At 41.9% G+C, this 22,156-nt stretch overlaps 2 protein-coding genes across 2 annotated transcripts in view; one reads left to right on the top strand and one right to left on the bottom strand.

The window, feature by feature from the left end:
- Positions 1 to 2,310: 2,310 nt before the first annotated feature.
- On the bottom strand, positions 2,311 to 10,375 carry OCIAD2 (OCIA domain containing 2; the record flags this gene model as incomplete). The annotated part of the gene is made up of 6 exons (XM_082483102.1): positions 2,311 to 2,392; positions 3,571 to 3,676; positions 4,688 to 4,735; positions 6,792 to 6,845; positions 7,700 to 7,793; positions 10,316 to 10,375. The coding sequence occupies 6 exons, from the start codon at positions 10,373 to 10,375 to the stop codon at positions 2,311 to 2,313; spliced, it is 444 nt and encodes a 147-aa protein (XP_082339228.1).
- Positions 10,376 to 19,179: 8,804 nt separating this feature from the next.
- CWH43 (cell wall biogenesis 43 C-terminal homolog) overlaps positions 19,180 to 22,156 on the top strand; it is a gene marked incomplete at both ends in the record, with an annotated part of 28,272 nt that continues 25,295 nt past the window's right edge. The window contains 2 exons of the mRNA XM_082482003.1: positions 19,180 to 19,222; positions 20,174 to 20,365. Of these exons, the coding sequence (XP_082338129.1) occupies positions 19,180 to 19,222; positions 20,174 to 20,365 (235 nt within the window). The remainder of the gene's footprint in view (positions 19,223 to 20,173; positions 20,366 to 22,156) is intronic.

The following is a 22,156-nucleotide window of genomic DNA, read 5'->3' on the forward strand; positions in this document are numbered from 1 at the left end:
ATGTGCAGCTTCTTGGTGATTTCTCTGAGAACTCTCCAAAGTCCCTGAGGATAAAAGACATTATCTTTGGACTCATCAAATATAATTTTATCTGGGTGGTCCTCCTAGGCAATGCCAGAGCCTGTGATGTATGCTTAGCATGCATAGTAGTGAGATGTGCTCAGTAGGGTCTCTGTACATTTTTAGAGCATAGCATGCTAAATTGAGAATTTTCATGAAATATAATGGCTTTTTCTTTCCAGCAATTAAAATTTGAAAGAAATACACTTGTCTTACATTTGTTTGCAGACTATGTTTCTGACTAAGCTTTCTAGCCCTTTTAAAAAACAAACAAGAAGACCTAAGTGGCTGGTAAAAAGTGCAGCAATCAAGGTCTTCGATGAACATTCGAGGTGGAACAGGGAACAGGTTCCACAGCAGAAATTCCAGGACCCATTGCAGAAGGAGAACAAACAGAGGGACCTGTGGCATCCTGCATTCTTCCCTTCATACAGCTGCAAGACTCCTTTGTATTTGAGACAATTTGGAATTTATTTAAAAGCTAATTTGTACTTAGATACCAGAAAAAATATTGTCAGCTCACAGAGGAAGGCTGAAAAAAGAGAAAAAGCTGAAAAAGAAAATGTGTTTGGATTTAAGGTTCAGCAAGCTCCAGCTCTGACAAACAGTGGAGGTAAATCCCACCATCGATATTTGATTCCACTACAGAGGTAATTGTAAGTGACCATGCTCAATGAAATACACTTTGGGGTCCTTATTTGAAATAGGTGAGGATACTGGCCTACATAAGTAAACATTTATTTAAGAGAAAATCTTCAAAATCAGTTAATCAGCACAGTAATGCAAGGGCTTAATTAAGCTCTCAACTGCTAGTGGATTTAGGATGTCATTCATTCACAGTTACCTAAGTCTGGATCGCTACTTCGTTCCAGCACTAGTAAGTTACCCCTCAGAAAGATTTGATTTTCTATTCCCCCCAGCCCCCGCTGCCCCTTTCCTTCTGGGTCTGACACCCAGCTACAGCAGCGAGCTGATCTGGAGGGCCACAGTGCTTCATGATCTCCACAGCTGGCACAAGAGAATCACTGCCCATTTTGGCAGCAACCCTATTAGGTAAGCCTAAGCCAAAGGGCATTTTCTGCTAGTGGCTCAACACTTGCAGCTCTTGATATAAAATGTTCAAGCAGTGCAAAGTTCATTAAAACCCAGGAATTTATTCTAATGGCTTCTTTCAGGACAATCCTTACTGCCATAATGTATTGTTGCATAGTAAAAATCCATCAAAATCTCTCTTCTGGGTAAGTAAACAGGTTCTGCTGGGACACTCCTCCTTATAGATTGTCTGCAGCCTTGCACTTTAGAGCAAGAAAGGGACCATAATCAATATCCTTGTCTAAATTCCTACATAATGTATGCCAAAGAGACTCAATTGAACAATTTCTGCATCAGGCTTTTGTTCCAAGGGACAGTTAGAGCCATAACAAACTCCCATGGCAGGATTTCAATCAGGCCCTCTGCTCTCCTCTCTTGCAAGCAGCCAAGCTATTTGCAAACACTTTCACACATTCTCCTGCCCGTGAGAAATGTAGGCCACAGCTTACCACAAGCAGAATGTGTGAAAATGCTTTTGAAAAGCCCAGCTGCTGGCCTGTTTTTCATAGACAAAGAGTGAAAGCGCGTCCTTCCACCGTGTAAACTCCCTTTTTTTGCAAAGGGAACTTTCCACTTTCCGGGGTGAAAAGATCACATGGGCCATCTCCCCTGCCCCAGCATGTAGTTGCTCTAGAACCACTCTTATACTGCTCTCACTAAGGCTCTGGCCAAGCCATAGTGCCGGATGAAAAAAAAAAATAAAAATCACCAAATAAATAAACAAACCAACCCCCAACTTGCGTATGCTTTTAGATTCTCAATATTTCAATGTATTTTTAAATATCAACATTATCCATAATTATTTGATTCTTAAGTTAAAAAGTTGGAAATTGAAGGGAGTTATATTTGTTTTCATAATAGTAGTCAATCAAAATGAATTCCAATTAGGTGAGTAAACAATACTCTGCTACAGCTAAAGCAGAAAATCCTCAGAAATGTGGGATTTAAAATTAGCATGAAAGGTATGTAAGGTAAAAATGACAAAAGAAATTACAAACCATAGACAAAGAATATTTCCTTGAATTATGCTCAGATTTTAATCCATGATTAAAATCCGTGATTTTCACTATATTGTTCAAAGGTTTCAAACCAGAATACCACTCAACATGGAAAATAAAATGAAAATTTATTTTAAATGTCAGGGTTGCCTACCTGGGTCTAAGGTGCTGAAGGAACTGAACCTTCTTTTTCATTTGATCCCGATTTTGCTTCACATTCTTTGCAAGTATGATAACAACACCTACAATATTGAAGGCAGACAAAGTATTCAAGAATTTTGCTGGATTTCTTCTAATACAACCATATAGAATGCTGGCAAATGCTCTTGAAGAAGTACTCTCTTGCCTAAGTTCTCCGATTGTTGTAACTGCTTTATAGGACATAAACTGCAAAAGATGAATATCTAAATGTCTCAACCAAGGAAAAGACAGTCCTTGCCATTGTACCTATCAATAATGAGCAAACACAGTTAGGAGCAAAGCATATAGTACAGAAGAGTGACAATTAGCCACTTTGCGTAACACCACACGAGGGAAGTAATAGCTTTGTTATGTGGGGGAAGAATGGAAGTGGAAAGACATATGAACAATGAGGAATCTTCCCATTACCAGTCAGGAATTTTCATAGGCATAAAAGCTCACACTGGTCTGAGGGAGAGATGTGGGAAGACGGAGGAGAATGATTTTGTGGGTAGGATTGTTGGAGATGCATTTTGTGTGTGAAAGGTGCGTATGAGAAGCCACACTGGGAATGGAAAGTAGTACTGGCAGTTGAAGGAGGAGCTTGGAAGGAAGCCAGAGTGTGATTGACGGGAAAGAGTATATGAAGTTTAGAAAACAACAACTAAAACATGGAGGTGACAGGTGACAGGAGGCAACCGCTGAGATCTATCACACGGTTAGAGTTGCAAGGTGGAAAAAATACCCTTGCAATTTGTGCTCTTCATGGTTTGGCATGACAGTATGAGGTTGGGCAAAACCGCAGAGGAGGAGGTTGGAATGTGGGTTGAGACTGAAATTGTTGTTAAAATATGAGGATAGTGTAAAAAAAAATCTGCAGTGTATATGGCCAGATGTACGGTACAAAGGAAGACTCAAAGAGCTGAGTGATATAATAGAAGATCAAGACACATAGAGGCACAATACTAGATGAAAAGATAACTAGTAACTTGTTCCATCACACTTAAAAGTATGATAATTTCATTTAAATAATGGATTTCCTAATAACAGGTATTACACTGAGTTTAATTTGCATTTTCTGAAGAATAGTTAGTAGTTTCTAATATTGACATATATAGCCTAAGAATGTAAGAGTAGTACCTCACGTCCTGATCACAAAATTTATAGTTTTGCTACATATCATTTTTACTATTGTAAAGACTATTTTGATCTAGGATTAATGATTTAAATAAGCACAAACCTTTTTTTTTGTGGACCAGGTGGTACAATACCAATTTTCTGGAACTTATTTTGGCATTCCCCTATGTATGACATCTTTCCTATGGCAAAACCTAAGACACCAGCAACTATAAAGACAGATAACAAAACATTGTTAATACAAGAGCTTAAATCAAGAGTATGCAATTGGCTCCATTTTAATCATATGACGAATTGTATGTAGCATGTCTTCTCAAAACATGTCACAAACACATGGGAAGTCATAAAGGGATTACAGGGATGATTTCAATAACTACTGAAAACCAGCTGCCTATCGTGAGACATAGCAACTGGTCCAAAACAATGCAGACAGGAAAAGGATATCATATTAACCTGGAATTACAAGATTTCCGATTCCAAGGAATAGATTATAGAGAAAGCCCACAATGAAATTAAATCACAATGTCAGCACTAATCTGTCTTTCCCTTGCATGCACACCATAGTACTTCTGATAACTGCAAATTTTAACACATCTTCTCAGGGCTTCTAAGAAGCTGGAACATCAGCCTGCCATACTCTCGCACTAGGACTTTCACTCATTACAGAGTCACAATAAATATATTGCTTCAACATCCTCAATTTTCTGTTGAACTTCTGCTGAAGAGGGGAATCAATTTCTTGCCCTTTAAGAGCCACCCTACTGTACTGTATTGTAGAGTTTCTGTGCTTTTATTTGTTGCCTTTATCAACGTGGTCATAAACTAGACAGTTAAGATAAATCAAATGAACATATGAAAAGGAAAATACAATTTTTTATATACCATGATGGCCCCTTGATACCATAAGCGGTGTGAACTGCTAAGCATGGCTGATCAATGAGGCTGACATTATTTATAGGTAAGATTGGAGTTTTTACCAGTTTGAGAGGATATATTAAGTAAATATAAGCTGCTACTGAAAATGTTTACATTAAATGAACCTTATTTCAAACATTTATTTTTAAACACAGCAGAATTCTGATTTCCTAAAGCACTGCAGTAACATCTTATAAATTCCAAAAAAGATAGAATTTGAAAAGAGTTTTAGAGAGATGCATCTAAGGTCTGCAGATTGCCTGTAAATAACCTTTCTTTTCCTTTTAGAATTGGGTACAACTTACTTGCCATCTTAGGTAATGCACCAAATCTTGGGCTTGCTGAGAAAATGCCTACAATAAAAGGAAAGAGTCAGAAAACTTATTCATTTGAGGAACTCACCATCACTCAAAACTAAAGACAGTGTTTTTCCTACAAGCTTTTGCATTTCTGAAGGTGACGACTATAAAAATCTTGTAAAGTCCGCTAACTCAGATTTAGGAACATCAGGGCCTTTTCCATTCCACTAGTTCTTAATGCATCCATTTTGGTGCAGTAGTACAGTCATATGAGGAAAAAAACTCTGGACTTTGCAGGATTCAGTTCATGCAGATGTAAATCAACATGAAAGCAGCATGGCTGCCACTGGTGATACCTGCAGCACTGCAGGAGGAGGAGATGGTGGCTTATGTTTCAGCACAAACCAACCTTGCAAATATAATAACAAACTAAAATCTCAGACTCAGAGTTCAGCTACTTGGGCTGCGAGAAGCAAGCCCGAATTGTTCTTTGGTAGTTCCCTGTGGCTATTGGTTAAACTTGTGTTAAACTGTACCACAGATATGTAGCCTCCACCTTCAGAGAGGAGAGATAATACATTTTGGCCTTTATGAGGAGAATACAGTGTGCTGAACATGAAAACCAAAAGATTAGCTTTTCCTACCAAAATCCACCTCCCTCCAGTTAACACCAGGAGGTGGAACCATTATGCCTCTGCAAGTGTGCATGTCTGGCAGAGGAGCACCACACAGCCGCACCACACAGCAAGATTGCCATGGCAAAGGGAAGGGAAGCGGACACTGTTTGCACTGTTCCATGCGTTCAGACAGTATTAATGAGGCTGAAAAGCTCCACCTTCTTCTAGAGCAGCATACTGTGTGCAGTCATCAGAGAGGAGTGCTTAGACAGAGGGGCATTCAGTCTATGCTAAGTGCAAAGGCCTTCGCCCACTGGCATCTATGCAATTTTAAATTGGGTCTTTCAGGGGCAGGAGGAACAAAATTGCTGTTTGTTTCTAAACAGCCTCCCTCTTCCAATTGTTGACACACGGTAATGATTATTTAATATGGTCATTTTTATTTCACAGCTGATAAGAAATGTCCAAGTACAATGCAGAGAAACCGAGAAGAGTACCTGGTGGCAGAGGGTGGCATGTTATCTACTGAGACAACCCCAGCACCCTTCCTATCACTGCTCACCCCTTTTCAAATGTGTAAACCTTTGCCTTCCCTCACACACTTTCCCTTGCTCCTTCCCTCCCCACCTACCTACAAGCACATAGGTCAAGGATGCAACAGGGAACCTACATCGGCCTCACATGGTATAGCACAGCTTTTAGGTATTCTACTGTAGTCCTCCTGATCATCTTAGTACGAAAAAAGAATGTGATGTGATTTTTCTCTTATGTGTCTTTGCCATAAATGGCTGCTGAGGCAGGCTGAAGGAGTGTCTTATTTGCTCCTGTGGGATACACCCATCTTAGCAGTCTTCAGGGTGGATGCCCTTCACTCTTTACCCAAAACGCTAACCTCAACCTTATTATTAGTCAAGACTCTCAGAAAAGGAAACTACACATTGCATGGTGCAATGTGTAGAACCGGGCTCATCCACCACATAAACAGCACACAATTCTCTTTTATGTTAGCCTGCAGATTGCAAGCCGTCTCTATAAAAAGCTCTCTGTCTCCTCACTTTGGCAGTATTCCTTGTCCCTTTGCACCAAAGCTGTATTCATATTGATATGTGGTCACTGTAAAAACATTGCCAGCATTTTTCAAATAAACCAACAGTTAGAGCTACAGCACCTGATTCTGATGCCGCTGCTCAGGTTGTATGATACTCTGCCCTGCAAGCAGCCCCAGTGAAGACTCTACTCAAATACATGTGATCATGGTGACAGAATCTAGCCACCAGTCTTTGAATTAGTGAATTCTCTTTTCAGTTCATGTTCTTTCAGAAGAATGACTGTGGCAATGCATACATAATGATCAAATCACTAACAATGATGGTGATGAGTGAGAGGAATATTGATCTTGAAAAACAGCAGGCGTTAGGGAAACTTGCATTTCAGTAGTAATTCCAGAGTCTCAACTTCATAACTTAGGACCATCACGTATTTTTTATATTTACCTTTTGAGACTAGCCCCTGGGTGACAAGCATGCTACCAAGAGACAAAGGAAGAGCTGTAAAAACAAAAAAGGGAGTATATTTAGTATCAGCTAAAATTTGTTACCTATTTGTTAAAGACATTACTCTTTCATATGTTAAATGTTTTGTATGTTTAGAATGTTAAACACATTACACATCTTCTAAACATTAACTTTGCGTACTGTTTTAATCACCTGTTACATCTGCTCATTCAGATTACTACCTCTTCAAAGCAAGGATGTGTTCACGCAGTGCCAGACATCAGGCATGCTGTAGCATCTGGAGCTAATACATTATATATATTTATTAAATAATAGCTTCCATAATCTGAATATCTCCTCTCAGTACTGCAACACTAGTAATGACAGCAGCTCCAATTAAATGCTGAAACGCTTTTCAATCTTCTCCTTTCAGAAAATGTGTCATTTAGATGCAAACTGACATGGTGGACTTAAAAGGCAATAAAACACCAAGTAACTAATCTCTTAGATGTCCTAACACCTAGAAAGTTTCACAAACCCAAAACACATAGCCAAGCCTGCCTTTCATTCAAAGGCAAGAATAAGTATGGAATAAAGTAAAACACTCCTAAGGTTGTTTTAATAATGGACTTCAAGAATAGAACCAACTGTATGATTGTTAAAGTAAGTTCATACTAAACAAGAGCTTAATTCAACCACCTTTACCTACAATGATTATGCAAATAATTCACTTAACCCTACAGTAACATATTGCTCAATTTAAAATAAGGTGACAGAGTTAACCCACAATAATATTCCAACAAACCCCAGTGTATTACAATAAACTGCATGGCATTTTGCAGTCTGTTTTGTGTAACTACATCAAGATATCATTCCCAGTGTGATAAGAACAAGTTTGGATCACTCACCTCTGTACCAGAAACTTTCCTTTTTGCATTCTTTACGGATCCTTGCAATTTCTTCAGCATCGTGAATTTGTGAGATGGGACAAGAGAACATTGGCTGAAAGGATAAAGCTGGGTTAGTTTATTGAATTTAATCTCACAGGAAGAAAAAGAAAAAATATCAATTAAAGAAGACAAATCATTTAAAAACCAAATAAAATACAGTGCAAAAACCAACCAAACAAGCAAAACTCCTTGTTCTGTTGTTAGCAGTGTGACGAAATACTTGATACCCCAATGCAGAAACAGAAAGAACTACATAGGTTTTAAAGTTAAAACCACTCATCCTGTTGGTCTATATTTTCCTAAAATAGCTCAGCTGCTGCTTACCCCAGATGTATATTGCTTTATTTCTGTTAGCTATTTCATTCTTACAAGCTACATCAGCTTTCTGGGACAGAAATGACAGGAAATAAAGGCAGAGTGCTAGTTTCTAAAAATTAAGTTCTGCCCCACGCAGAGGTCAATTTAAGTTCAGTTAGACTAGATTTTGTAAGTATTCAGAAGAGGGTCAACATAAACTCTGTTAGATACCCCTAGCTAGCCTAACTTTCTCTCTGAGCAGTTTAAATATATTCATGGCATTAACTGCACTCAACCATACTGGCTTCACCTTCATAATAATTAGCTTGCTGACAGGCTTCTTTTAGGCTAATGGTAGCTCTTGGTTTTTTCCATTTTGATTGTGAGAAAAAACTGACAGTATTCTCTCTTGCACTCTACTATCCAGGGTATTGACATGTGGATATAAGTACATAATTTTTCTTTCTTTAAGAGATGACTTGGTTATCAGTGTTAGCACTTGTAGTATCATTATTGGACATCTAAAATATATGGGTGTACTGGTTTTGGCTGGGAGAGAGTTTGTTTTCTTCACAGTAGCTGTTATGGTGCTGCATTTTGGATTTGTCACCAAACCAGTATTGATAACACAGGGATGTTTTATTGCTGAGTAGTGCTTGCACAGCATCAAGGCCTTTTCTATTTCTCTGGCTGCCTTGCCAGTGAGTAGGCTGGGGGTACATGAGAAGTTGGGAGGGGACACAGCTAGGGCTGCTGACTCCAACTGACCAACGCAAAGGACATCCCATACCGTATGACGTCATGCTCAGCAATAAAAACTGGTGGAAAGAAGGAGTCTTCATTAAGTTAAAATTAGTTGAAATTTTAACATTTTTCTGTAAAACCACAACCTCTACAAACATACGTATTCTTGACAGCAAAACCAGACTTTGTAGAACAAGCAGCGCCTTGGGAAAAGAGCACATTAGCCTATTACAGGATTCTATGCCTGACTGATCCATGACTTTGTAACCATAATAATGAAATGCATTTATTGGCCGCAGCCACACATTTTACATTTTAGCTAATTAATATCTCCATCCTTCTTCAAGCACTGCTCCCACTAAAGTTAATGGTGGTGCTGCTTGGGTAAACAGTAGAGAACTAACCCCACTTCAGACCCTAGAGAACCACTCCAAACTGGTTTCACAGCAAGGTCACAGCAAATACAATAAAATCCAAACAGGCTGAGTGAAAGATAAGGAAATGAGTGTCAGGGCCCTAAGTGCACCAACAGGCTTTGCAACCTTTCTGTCCCCATGCACACAATGCCAGGGGTTTAGTTGCTTGGGCTCAAAGTCAGCTCTAATATGGCCCAGTTGTGCAACACTGAATTAGACTGCTGCGAAAACAGTGAAACTGGGAGAAATAGCTGTAAGAAGCTTTGCCCAGGGCCTCTGCCCCTTGGCTCAGGAACTGCATTTAAGCTCAGGCCCTCGCCTAACTGTGTTGTACGTATGCCTGTACCTGGCCTTTTACCATGATGATCCCTTCCTTGCCTTGCTAAGTTGACTTCCTGGGTTACCATCAGACTTGCCTCATTCCTACAGACTTTCCAGGCAGTCACTGGACCAACTGTTGGCCGACCCCGGTTAACATCACTGGATCTGCTCTGCTGCTCTTTTTGGGATACTGTGGGACTGTGCTCCTTGTCCCCAAGGTTACAACCCCTGCCCGCCTTGCTGTCACTCCTGGGTCACCTTGTCTTGCAGATCAGCCCACTTTTGCTGCTCGCTGGCAGTGACTGGTTAGCAACAAGGTCACACCACATTTAAATTTCTTGCGGTTAATTACAGGCTTATAGCATAAACTGGTAAAATTGGAACCCCTGTGGGTAGTCAACTTCTCTAGCAGAGGGAAACGCTCATCTTCCGTACAGCTGGAGGGCAGGTTCTTGTGCAGTACTGTTCCCTTCTCCCCTTCTGAATACATACACATGCCACGTGCACAACTTGACGGAGACAGGTTATACTGGACTAGTACTCAGACACTAGGGCTCTGCCAGTTTGTAACTAGTTTAACTAGCATAGCATAAACCAGAGCCCACTATCTTAAGACTCAAAAGCTCCTAGCCCTCTAAGTGTCGTGAATCAAGAAGAATAACAGCCCTTTTTCCTCTTCATTTATATGCTTAAGCTAACAGACATCTGTTTCTCTCTGCAATAAGAGCGACCAAGGCAAACTCCCAGGCATTCGCTAGCAGTAGCATCAAAATAAAAGGGAGGAAACCCAGCTTACCTGTCCAGTTTGCTTCAGTGGAGATGTCTGACTTTTCTGTTGAGTTGTTTCAGAAGACATTGTCTCTTTCCCTGTACTCTTGCTGCCGATCTTGGTCAGCAGAAATTGCGCGTTTTATGCGTGGCTACCTCTCTTTCTGCTAGGTACAAAGGTAAAAAGCCAAAGTATCATATTGATACTGTAAGTTCAGTGTTCACCTAGAAATAGTAATGACCAAGCAGAAAGGAGTATATTTTTGTACAGCAGATAGCATCCAGTCACCTGATTACCTACAGCTTACAGCGCAGTGTATCACTTATTAACAATACAGAGTTGTGTGTAGCCTAATTCAGACAAGGAAGTCAGTCAGTACAATTAGATGCTGGATCATGACAGCACTCTGAATCATAAAGAAATGAGAACAAATATGAGCATATCATCCAAAACCTTTCTAATTTTTATTGTATTGCAGGTCAAAAATTTAGCTTCTTCAGCGTGCTGTCCAGAATCACTGTACTATTCTATGCTTATTGCCGTGATCTTAATTTTGATTCCACAGGACCCACAATGCAAGCCTATCAAAACCACATCTGTATTTCCAAAGAAACACACTCCAGTTAGTTACAAACATGCTTTAAAAAAAACCCCAAACCCTATGCAAAATAAATAGATTCCAAAGAGTTTTAGAGTTGCAGTCTTCCATGCCTGAGAATTGTGCTGCTAGGGAAAAGCAAAAAGGACTTCCATTTATTTCTGGAGTAATTCAAATATCTAAACTGTGATTTTTACCTAGCACTTTGCTACATGGTCTGGCACTTTATCAACATACAGGGCACCTTTTCAAAAGGTGCCTTCTAAGAATGGTGGCACTGAGCAAGGCTTAAGTGACTGCAAAGGACAGAGTTAAACAGGAAACATATGCAACAATTTAATGACTTGAATGGTTTTTGGTATTCATAATATTACTGTATAAACCACTTCCTGCACTTATTTTGGGGTCAGTTACACAACTATGAAGTTAAGCAACGTCTGCTTCACACATACTGGATATTCAGATAGCAATGCTTTTTTAAGTGATGGAACAGAAGCAACATGACCTCCTCTCTCCTTGCTAAAAAGACTCAATTAAGCATTGCATTCACACAAATCTGCACTTTATTCTCAGCCACTCTCAAAAATGACAATGACCACTGTGTCTTTGAAAAGAAATGAATTTTGAAAACCATGTAAAGTTGGGATAGCCCACAGCTCTTCACTGCCTGCCTCAGCCTGACTAAAAATTTCCATCAGTATTTCGTCACTTAATGCAAAAAAGGAGATAAAAAATGAGAAAAATGCATAAAACTGAGACACAAAATTTTATTATTCTTATCTGCTTTCTTAGTTTTATCTGCTCACAAAGCCTACCTGTGCAGACGTTTGCATAAAAAACATTACTGGAAAGTACTACTGACTGATATAGCTTCTAACTGCAGCAACAGATTTTAAATGCTCATCTTTTTCATGAGGACAAAAAAGCTGAATCACTGGAGAAAATAAATAAAATGAAAAAATAATTAAGGAGTAAAAATTAGGTTATAAAAATTTGCAGCTTGCCCTTAACCTCCTGTATTGTCTTCAGTATACGTTTCTCCAGAATTGTAAATTATTCAGCTACACTTCCACTTCAACATAACAAAGAATCCCAAAAATACATAGCCCTTCAAGCAGCTTCCTGGTACCTCTCCCACTTAGGATGAAAGCTGAAAGCTATACTGGCAAGAACAAAGCAAAGGGACAGAGACGAGGTAATCAAAATATTATTTAATTATTAATATTAGTACCGAGTACACATGGTGCCTCCTATCTGAGGAGTGTAAAAGTGTGCCAGTATTTTGGGGCATTGTGTCTTGGAAAGACAACTGTCATCCCCCAAAATAACTTTATTTGCATTGACCTATTGAGGAAATGTAACTTTCTTGCATATTTTTACTGTAACACTTATTGCTATTTTCTCAACCTATGTAATTGTTAGTGTAACATTAACTGCATATTCTCTTAGCTGCATTGAGAATTTCTCAATGATGTTATTCTCCTGTTTAATTGAAATACCTATATAACACATGATTAAATCAATGTAGCTTGCAAGGATCAAATATTCAAAAAACTTATTCCTATTCGACAAGAACTGTTCTGGATCATTTACTCATTTACAGAAGCAAAGGCTAATACAAATCTCCTGAAAGATCTCATGGGTTTGATTCTTCTAACTGGTTGATAAAGAAGCTGTATGCAAGAAAAGAGCTATGTTTTTCAGATGTGGGAATTGCCAACTTCATATACTCTGTTTTCAGTAAGAAGCCTCCTTCCGAATAGGAATGGTGACCGCATAATTTCTAAGATTTTTGGGGAAGAAGATGGGAGCCAAAATTGCATGTGTTAACCAGTATATACAATTGACCACGATCTACAGTGGCGATACTGTGAATCTGCCCAGGGCAGGTGCCACTGAAATAGAGTGATCACTGAGACAACTCGTTAGGACTTCAGAGAGGCCCTTTAATGACTGTCTATTGTGAGGAAGAGAAGACTCACTATGATGTTTCACATGTATCTTCTGAACTGGCACTTTATTTTAAATCCAGGCTCTTATTTCAAAGGAGAGTCAACAGAGCAGCTGCACTGGGTCTTCCATGAAAAGCTCCCTACCAACAACTGGGTGGACACGAAGAAGTGGGTGAACGCCTCGTGCTTGTCCAGCCGCGCCGCCGCAGCACCTGCTCAGACGTCTGCTGACAGTCACTCATCCAGGGCACAGCATGACCAGCGAGAATAGGCCATTACTTTGTGCTTGCCGCTCGTTCTAAGGGCTAAGGATGTGGCTGGAGACGTGCAAAAACGCCAGGAGGTCCGGGTTTCAAGGGAAGGAAGAGTGGTTGCAATCAGGCCCCAGGCAGGCGTCCGCTCCAGCCAACAGCGGCCGTCCCTACCGACCCGGCCACCGGGCCTGTTACACCCAGCCCAGCCCGCCGCCGTGCCACGGCCGCGGCGGCGGGCGAAGGCCCGTGGGGAAGGGGAGAGGGCAAGGCGTCGGGCGTCGGGCGGGGGGGGGGGGGGGCAGTCCCCTTAAGAGCCGCCGCCTGCCCCCTGCCCCGCTCCGGCCGCCGAGAGCCACGCCAGCCCCGGCTTTCCTCCCGCCGTGACGCCGGAGAAATCCGGCTCCGCGGAGCTCAGCCCCTCCGGGCCGGGGGGCGGAAGGTGGCTGGCAGCAGGCCGCCTCCCCGGGCAGCGCTCATCCCCCCCGGGGGGCGCCGGGCCAGCGGAGGAAGGGGAAGGGGGCGGCCCGGCCCGGCCCAGTCCCGGCAGCCCCTGAAGAGCAGGGGCCGGGCTGCGCAGCAGCAGTGGCCGGGCGGGCACCGAGCGGCCCTCGGGAGCTGAGCTGCCCGCTGGCCTCCGCCGCCACCTCCTGGCCGCCGGCCGCAGGGACAGGCAGAGCACCGGGACGTTTTAATGTCAGTATTAACAAGAAGTAAATTAAACAAGTAAGAAAAACACTTTCATCGATCAAAATTAATCTTGCAAGGAAAAGTTATGCTGAAAATGTCAGTTCGAGGGGTGGGGTGTGGTTCCTCTAGGAATACTGAAAAAAAGTTGTTCCACTTTCTCTGAAATAACACGATGCCTTTAATGATAAGCTTCATAAAACAAAGCATGTAAACCTGAGTTCTATTTTGCATTTTCTCTTTAATAAAAACTGTAGTGTTTGGCTTAGTTTTGTGGGGTTTCTTTTTTTTTGTTTGTCTTGCTGTTGTTTTGTTTGGGGTTTTTTGTTACAGTGAGAGTTTTCAGTAGAGTATCCTATATGGTAACATGACCCTTCAGTGCTTATCGCGAAATGAACAGCTTGTGAGATCACCATTATACCTCCTTCTCTTGCATGACCTCAGCATCTCAATTTCATACAAAACATGACACAAGTCACAGTTAATTTTCTTAAGTCCAAAAAAGGCTTTCAGCTTCCAGAAGTCTTGGCTGCTTGAAGCCCCTTTGCCCAGAGCATTCTCTCACTGTTGCCAGCCAAACCAGACCACTGGGCTTTACTGCTGCAAAACGTACTCTTCACATACAGGTTTGGCAAGAGCGATTGCCCTAAAACAGCTCTTGAAAGTGTACCTACACCTCCCGTGATCTAAAAGTTATTCTTGAAATTATACATAAAAAAAGCTTTAACAAATACTGGCTACACACTATTCTGAAAACTACAATATACAAGAAAATTCCACGTGAGGCGAGCTCCTAACAATCAATTATTGCTTAGCTGGTTCAGCTTAAACTGGTCATAAAATGAAAGAGCACTGGAATGACAATTTCCTCATGGGGCATATGCACGCCCAGGGATAGTGGTTGCTTAGACTCTTGCACCTTCCTGTGCAAAAGTGCCTATTAAAAATCAGGTTAGACTTCTTTTTCATTTTAACTTTACAGTTGGTTATCACAATTGAATATGATCCTCAAACACTCTTTGTTCTTAAGGTTTACCTGAAAGTACTTCAGAGGTATGAAAATGGAGCGGAGTTGATAGACAGAAACAGTATAAGTGTTAGTGCTTCAGAATGATACACACAAACCAAAAGAGAGATCCTTACCCCTCCCAGAACAAAACCAACCTTACAGTTCAAAGAAAAAACCAAGAGATATCAAAAATAAAACAACCAATAAGGAACTGAATTCTCGGCTGAGGAATTTACTGCTGCCAGAGTAGAAAGAAGTCAAGGAGCTGAGACTTCACAAACTCAGGGGAGGTTTACAGGCTCTGGCTGCTTGTCTGAAGAGCCTTTTAGAAAACACCACAGGGTCCCGAGGTTCAACACAGCCACCAAAGGCAAAACCTTTCCAGCGTGTGTATCTAACAGAAACACCCCATGGATGCATACAGCACATGGCAGGAGGAGGAACTATTACCAAGTGTGATAAATATGGTTGGTTTGTTCATTAGAAAATCACAAAGACTCTTAATTAAAAATTCCCTGAAAAACAAAGACCTGGAGAAACAGAAGCGTAGTGCGGTTACAAAAATGTATCAGAGCATGGAAAACCACATAAGAATTACACTGTAGGGCATTGTTCTCATGCTAATGGGAGTAGGAGTTAAGGGTGAATGAGAAGTCATCAAAACTCACAGCAGGAAACAGTCAACATACTTCTGAGTAAAATATTAAACTGTCCTCACTACATACAAGAAACCATGTAATGGTTTTCTGTGTCCTGGCTGATTCTTTCATGTATTTATTTCAATTTTACACTCAGTCTGGCCTATTGTTTATTAAAAACGAATGGCTGACAATTATCAGATATCCAAGCGTTAGGATTTTCACTTCTCAGCATGAAGGCAGCTGTAAAATACCCACAGAATTCTCTCTTCTCTTAGGCTGCCCAGCTATATGCGTAGTTTCTTTCCCAGTAAAGGCTTGGAACACTAGCCGATTTCAACGGGGTTATAGGTGCTTAGATCCTGTAATCAGACGTGATTGTACCTGCCATTTCTAATACATATTGAAATGAATCAAGACCTATTATATGGAGTATATTACTGGAATTACTCTGGGACAATGTTCCTGTCATGTCCCACAGAACGTTTTACTGGAAAAGGTCTTTAGCAAGTCTCAATACTTATTAGTCGTGTGTTTTAGGGCTGAATTACCAGACATGAGCCTACACTTCAGCCCTGGTCTAACAAATGAACAGTATTTTGTAGCCAACACACTGTAACCTTGAGAAAATGACAACCAAATTGATGTTGAATATTAATATGCACACAGTTTTGCATAACTGGTGGAAAGGTAATGATTAAGAAGCTTTACCCTGTTGTGCAAACATAATAGGCATCTAATGACCTGCAAGTCTTTGTTTCCACTGCGACTGTGGCAGGTGCCTAACTGTCAACTCAACCACCCCAGCTTTTTTCCAGAGTCGCTTTTCTAATCCTACTTTTATGCTTTTTTTCCTCTATTTCTCTGGCACTTTCTTCCGCTTCTTAGTCATGCCCATTCAGGCACATCTCTACTGGGCAATATGCAAGGACAACTTCTCCCAGGTGTCTGAGAGTTCTTTTAAATTTCCTGTGTTTATTTTGTGTTTCAAAACATGTTTGTATTATAGTTTGAGCCCAAATAAAGCATTGTTTTTTACAATCACTAGCTTTAAAGTGGTTTACCCCTGTCAATACCAATATAATTGTGGGGCTGGAAATTTTCTGTTAAATTCAGATGATTTTTTATGTCTACCTCAGGTTAAGGGTATATTAAATACTATTCTAAAATGAAGATGCTCCTTTTTCTGTGAGTGGAAACTCCTATTGTAGTATGCTATCTTGGTTTTGCCAGTTTGCCATCATTGTATTCCTGTACAAATCAAATGCTATTGCTTTATTTTTTATCAGCTACACATGCGGCACTCCATGAATAAAAAAATACAGTGAAAGGCATTCCTACACATATATGTGTAAGGAAGCACCTTGTAAGCATTGGCTTTGGTATTTAAGGCATGTTTGTTTTCATTTCAAAACACATTACACCTGAAAACGCCCTCCTCTTATGCTCAGATGCTTATCTGTTTGTCAACTCTCTGGAGAGAACTGGAATGTAACTTTGGTATGTCCAAAGACAAATTTAATACTTACTAAGAATCTCAGAGAAAGTACCCAGAATACAGTGGGTAAGTTTGTCAGGAATTGCATTATTTTCATTGTATTATGTGTTTAATGGAAGCCACTTGAGCACGTCAGCATCATGATTCCAGTCGTGTCTAGTTTTACTGGAACTCCGCCTCTGAACCATGAAGCAAGATACCGTAATTACAAAAAGTGTTGCAAAATTGTTTCAAATATTTATTGGCTGATTACATCCTGTGAGCCTCACGCTCTTGCTACGCAGCTACAAAAGCAGCTGTGTTCTGGGTTTAGTCTGGCGAAGGATCTCATCTTATGAGTTCCATTTGCGTCATGCTACAGCAAGATGAAATGGTGTCATCGCTTGCATAATTCTAAACCAGCGATAAGTGAACTTGGTGACTATTCTGAGGTGACTTTTCTTAAATGTATGTTGTGGTTTGGGCTGACAATGAAGAAAATAAAAGGTGCCTTTAGCTACATGGAACTTGGGAGAAAAGAAAAAAGAAAGAAGGTTATTAAACCTATGAGTCTCATTCTTCCTCCCCTAAAGAGGTTGACTTTCTCATCAAAACACTTCAGTTCTTTTGTGGACATTTTGAACATATGTATGTTTTCAAATACCAACGAAAATTGAACAGTTTCTGTAGCTAGCCAAACCGCATTACACTGCAGAGTAAATTAATTACTTGATTGTGAGACTACCGAAACAAACTTTTCCTTAGTACTCTGCCCCCCCAAATGTTTTGACAGGAATTTATTGCTAGTAATAGGTCATATTCAACAGGTGTAAGGGGTTTATAGTTTACTGTTAGGGATTTGGAGTTTCACAGGTACAAGGGAGAGAAAATGCATGTCATAAGGTTCGTTTAGAATGGAATAGCAGTTTTAACACAAATGAGCAAATATAGCTGGCAGTTTCATAGGCTACTGTATGAAGATTAATAAAACTTAAGATGACATATTCCAACAGCAAAAGGGCTTTATACTTCTTATTTAATAGTTACAAATTTACTTAACGTGCCAAAAATGAAATTCTAAAATTGAGATTTTGCTTATGTAATCCTTTGTCAGAACTTGGCAACTGGGTTCATACAGCTCAGGGTTTCTTCTAAAATTAACGGGCAGATTGGCTTAAGCCTCAATCCAGGAATCTCAGCAAACTAACTGCTTCTTTGGGTGCTTTTTGCGGACAGGATTGCTTATCACAAGTCCTTAGTCTGCTATAAAGCAAAGTACATTTCATTAAGATGAGCACAGCACCAATCTGACCCCCCACCCCAAAAAAAAACAAAAAAAAAGAGGTAATAACAGTTAATTGACCATGTATTTATGCGACTAGCAAGTGAGTTAGCTCCTCTCTTCCCCGTCAGCCTGTGTGAGGACAATTATTTGCTTCTGTTTTGTTACTTGCTCGTTTGACTATCCAGTGGACAAACACACCTTTGGTAACACAGCAGTGAAGAGGTGAGATCTACTCACCCTTCCTTGTCACAGGGCTGTGAAGAATAAACTTCGGCCACCCAGGCTGACCTCCATGAAGAAACGCCTGGTTTAACTGAACGTCTCTTCACAGTCACCTCACACCATGCCATCCTCTCGAGCTGCAACGCCATCTCCATGTGGGCTTTGCCACCATGAGCCACCGGGTCTGCGGGGCTTCGCTGGGGCTCAGCCTGCTCCGCAGCCACCATGCGGTCTTGGCCAGGGGGTCACCCCTCTCCTTCACCAGCCAGGGCGCTGGAATGGAAGGGAAACTTGGCGCTCAGGAGCTGGAGGCATAAAGGAGCCGCCGCCATTTCTGTCGGCGACGGCGCGCGGGCCGAGACCGGTGGGCTGAAGAGTGGCGGCCTCGAGACAGTCCTGGCGCCCAGCCCTAACCCCCAAAGTCGTCACCCCTATCTGGCAGGTTTCTCCCCCGTCTCTACTCGCCGCTGGCCCAACCCCCGGGGCCGCGCCGCCCCTCTCCCGGAGACGCGGTCTCCCCCCCATGACCCCCACCCCACCCTCCCGCTCCCCTCAGGGCCGGGGCTCTCGGCGCGGAGCTCCCCCCTTCACCCCGCGCTCCGTCAGGCGGCGCTGTGGCGCCCACTCGCCGGCTGCCGCGTGCCGGGCGGGCTCGGTGAGGCGGGACGGGCGGCGGCGCCGCGCCCTGCCGGGCACTCGCAGCTCGGCTCCGGGCGACTCGAGGGGCGAAGCCCCCGCCGAGCCGAGCCGAGCCGGGCAGCGTCGCGGGGCGATGTTCTCCCTGTGGAATGCCGTTCTCTCGGAGAGCCTTCTGGGTAGGTGGCGGCGGTGCCGACCGACGGGGCTGGGGGTGGTGGGGCTGTGAGGGGGCTGTGAGGTGGCCGCGGGGGGCCGGGCCGGGCGGCGGTTAACTGCACCGGGCAGCCTCCTTCAGCCCCGGCAGGGCAGCGCCTGGGGTCTCTGCCGGGAGCCCGTAGCGCCGTGGGGCTTGGAGTCTGTGGGGAGATGTTGGCCGTGGAAGGTGCTTCAAAATAAGCTCCTCCGCTGGAAATGAGTAAATAATGGTCACCGCTGAGTGTTCTTCTGTGGGTTCTTTTTTCTTTTTTTTTATTCTATTAATGCTGGAATGCCTTTTTGTCTCTTGGATTTATTGCGTGCCCTCAGCTCGCTGTTTGTGCAGGGGTTGGTGAGCGGGCACTGAACCGGGCTGCTCTGCCCTGAGCGGGTGACAGCCTTGAGGGTGGTCACCAATCCCCCTTACCCACGGTCGGCGGGCTCGGGGGCTTGGCCCACCTCCTGCGAAACGTATAGAAAATCGTAGCACAGTGCTAGTGTGCCTGGATAAGGTGTCTTCAGGGGAGAGCGGCCCACCGATTTACTAGAATAATTCGTTGAGCCACCGATCTGCCTTTGAGGAGTCCTGAGACTGTGGGTGGACTACTTATTTAGCCAGCATTGTTCCCTCTGAACACTAACCCTTTCCTAGATTGAGCACTCTTTTGCTGAAGATCAAAGTAGGAACTGCTGTCTGAGTGGGGGGAGAGCTGTTTTCTTCTCATCGTTCTATTTCCTGGGCAAATGTGTTTATTAACTTGAAATACCGAGTATTTCCTCACTGAAAGTGGCTTTTGTTACTTGAGCCACTTTTAAATACATTTGATATTCTATATTTGGAAGTACAAAATGGTATATTTTTAAGTAATCTCCAGGAAACCATGCTGTTGAAAATGTATGATGGGTTGTTTTTCCTTTTTTTTTTTTTTCAGGCTACATTTCTTGGTCTCTTTACCATGCACTGCCACCGATGATATATTACTTCCCCCTTCAGACACTGGCACTCACTGGTCTAGAAGTTTTTGCTTTTGCCTTCTTTTCTCCAATACTCTTGATAATTGGCCCTTTTTGGAGGTTGGCTAACAATAAGTACATCCTAGCTCTTCTGAGATTGACTATGGTTGGTAAGTATGCACCGTAGTGAGTTATAGATTCTATTTTGGTGTAAAGGCATAAGAATAAACACTCCAAATTGCCACAAAATTCAGATGATTCTGGAAAGAGACAGGAAAAACAAGTTCTTGCTCTCCCAAACCTGTGCTTTTCTTTTTTTTCCGAGCTTTTAGATATGGTCAGAAGAGTATTGTTTGTGTCTATTGTGTTGGGTTTTAGCCCAGTACTGCATAATTAAAGACAAATCTCATTTCACTTTTATTTCTAGAAGCTTTTAAATTAGTACAGGTCACGCCCAATAGGAAGAACGTTTTTGATATTGCACAGAGATCAGCAGAGCAGGTGTCTCTTGCATAGCAGTTATGTGTCTGTGACAATGGGTGTTGCAGAACAACTTGGGACTATTATAAAAGTAATCTGCTGTGAATGAAAGATTCTTTCTGGTAGACTTAATTTCTGAACCAATTTTTGTTGTTGTTAAAGAATATGTGGGGTTTTTTCCTTTGTTAAATATGTCTGTATGCCTGTAGCACGTTGACGTGGTTATAGGCTGATAGGTGAGATGGCTCTCATATTGTCAGTTGCACAGGAAGAAAGTTTGATCTTTTATTCAAGATAAAACCGCCTCACTACCCATCCCACATGTTCCTCCCTAAACCAAGTCTTGCTGGAATTTCCTCTTAGGTCATCAGCTAACTGGTGCAAGTCTTAGCTCTTGTTGATTTTCTGAAAGTTTGTTGGGAGAAGGTTTGGCAGCTACAGCCACATTCAGAAGCAAGTTATTGCTAATGAGTTTGCGACACCTGGATGAACTTGCAGGAGACCAAGGTCTCCATCCTGCATACAGGGAAAATGCTGCTGCTAACTTGTGTCTTTCAGAAGCAGCAATTTCTGGTTTCTGTTTCAGAAGCAGCAGTTCCTGGCTCCTCATTATCAACATAAGATGATAATCAGAGAATCGCTTTCCATATAATTTTCTTTTTTTATTGGTAGAAGACAGTGCAGGATCATCTTATTTACTTTCTCTGCATGACTTGAGTTTTAAAAAGAATTCTTGTTCTTTATCTCTAAAAATATACGAGAACTGGAGACAGCTCATTGGTTTCATCAGTTTAGGTGAAGCATAGAGTTACTATGTCCTTTTCTTTTCTACTCTGTCATATCCATCCTAATACTTTTTTGTTTGTTTTTTTTAATAAGCTTTTCAGTGAGTAGAATCTTCCACTTCAGCTTTCTGCAGCAGTGCTCAGTGCATTGCTTTCTACAAGACCTGCTAATTTAGAAACTAGTAATGAGTGTAAGCATTTCAAATTGGACCCTGCGTTGCTTCAGATACCACAGTAACACGAAATTTATTTGAGATTAGTCCTTCAGATCATCTTGCTGTGTTTACTAATTCACTTTGCCAGAAGAGGTGGAAATCACTTAAATGTGTGTAAATTTTGTTCTGCTAAGTAAAGAGCAGTGACAGGCGTATAAGAGCATGCAAAGTTTGTTGGTTTATGCCTCTTTGCTTCACCTGAATTGCAAGCTCCTGAAGATACTAACTACAAACAAAAAGCTAGCACCTTCAGTAGTAATCTGGGGAAAGGATGTGTTAATGGAGGTGGTCATAGAAGGACTCCAGAGCATGGGGAAACTGAAGCTGAACACATTCTTACTTTTGGGTTAAGCTGAGCATTGCTGTACACAGGTATGACCTCCCCTTCTTCCCTGCCTGAACAGGAACTGTTCTCACAGTGACTGTATCCCCCTACTGTTTCCATCTCCCAAACAGTCCTAAAACTGTCCACCCCTTCGCG

Source organism: Vanellus vanellus (genome assembly GCF_965231255.1).
Source record: "Vanellus vanellus genome assembly, chromosome: 4".
NCBI classification, from domain to species: Eukaryota; Metazoa; Chordata; class Aves; order Charadriiformes; family Charadriidae; genus Vanellus; species Vanellus vanellus.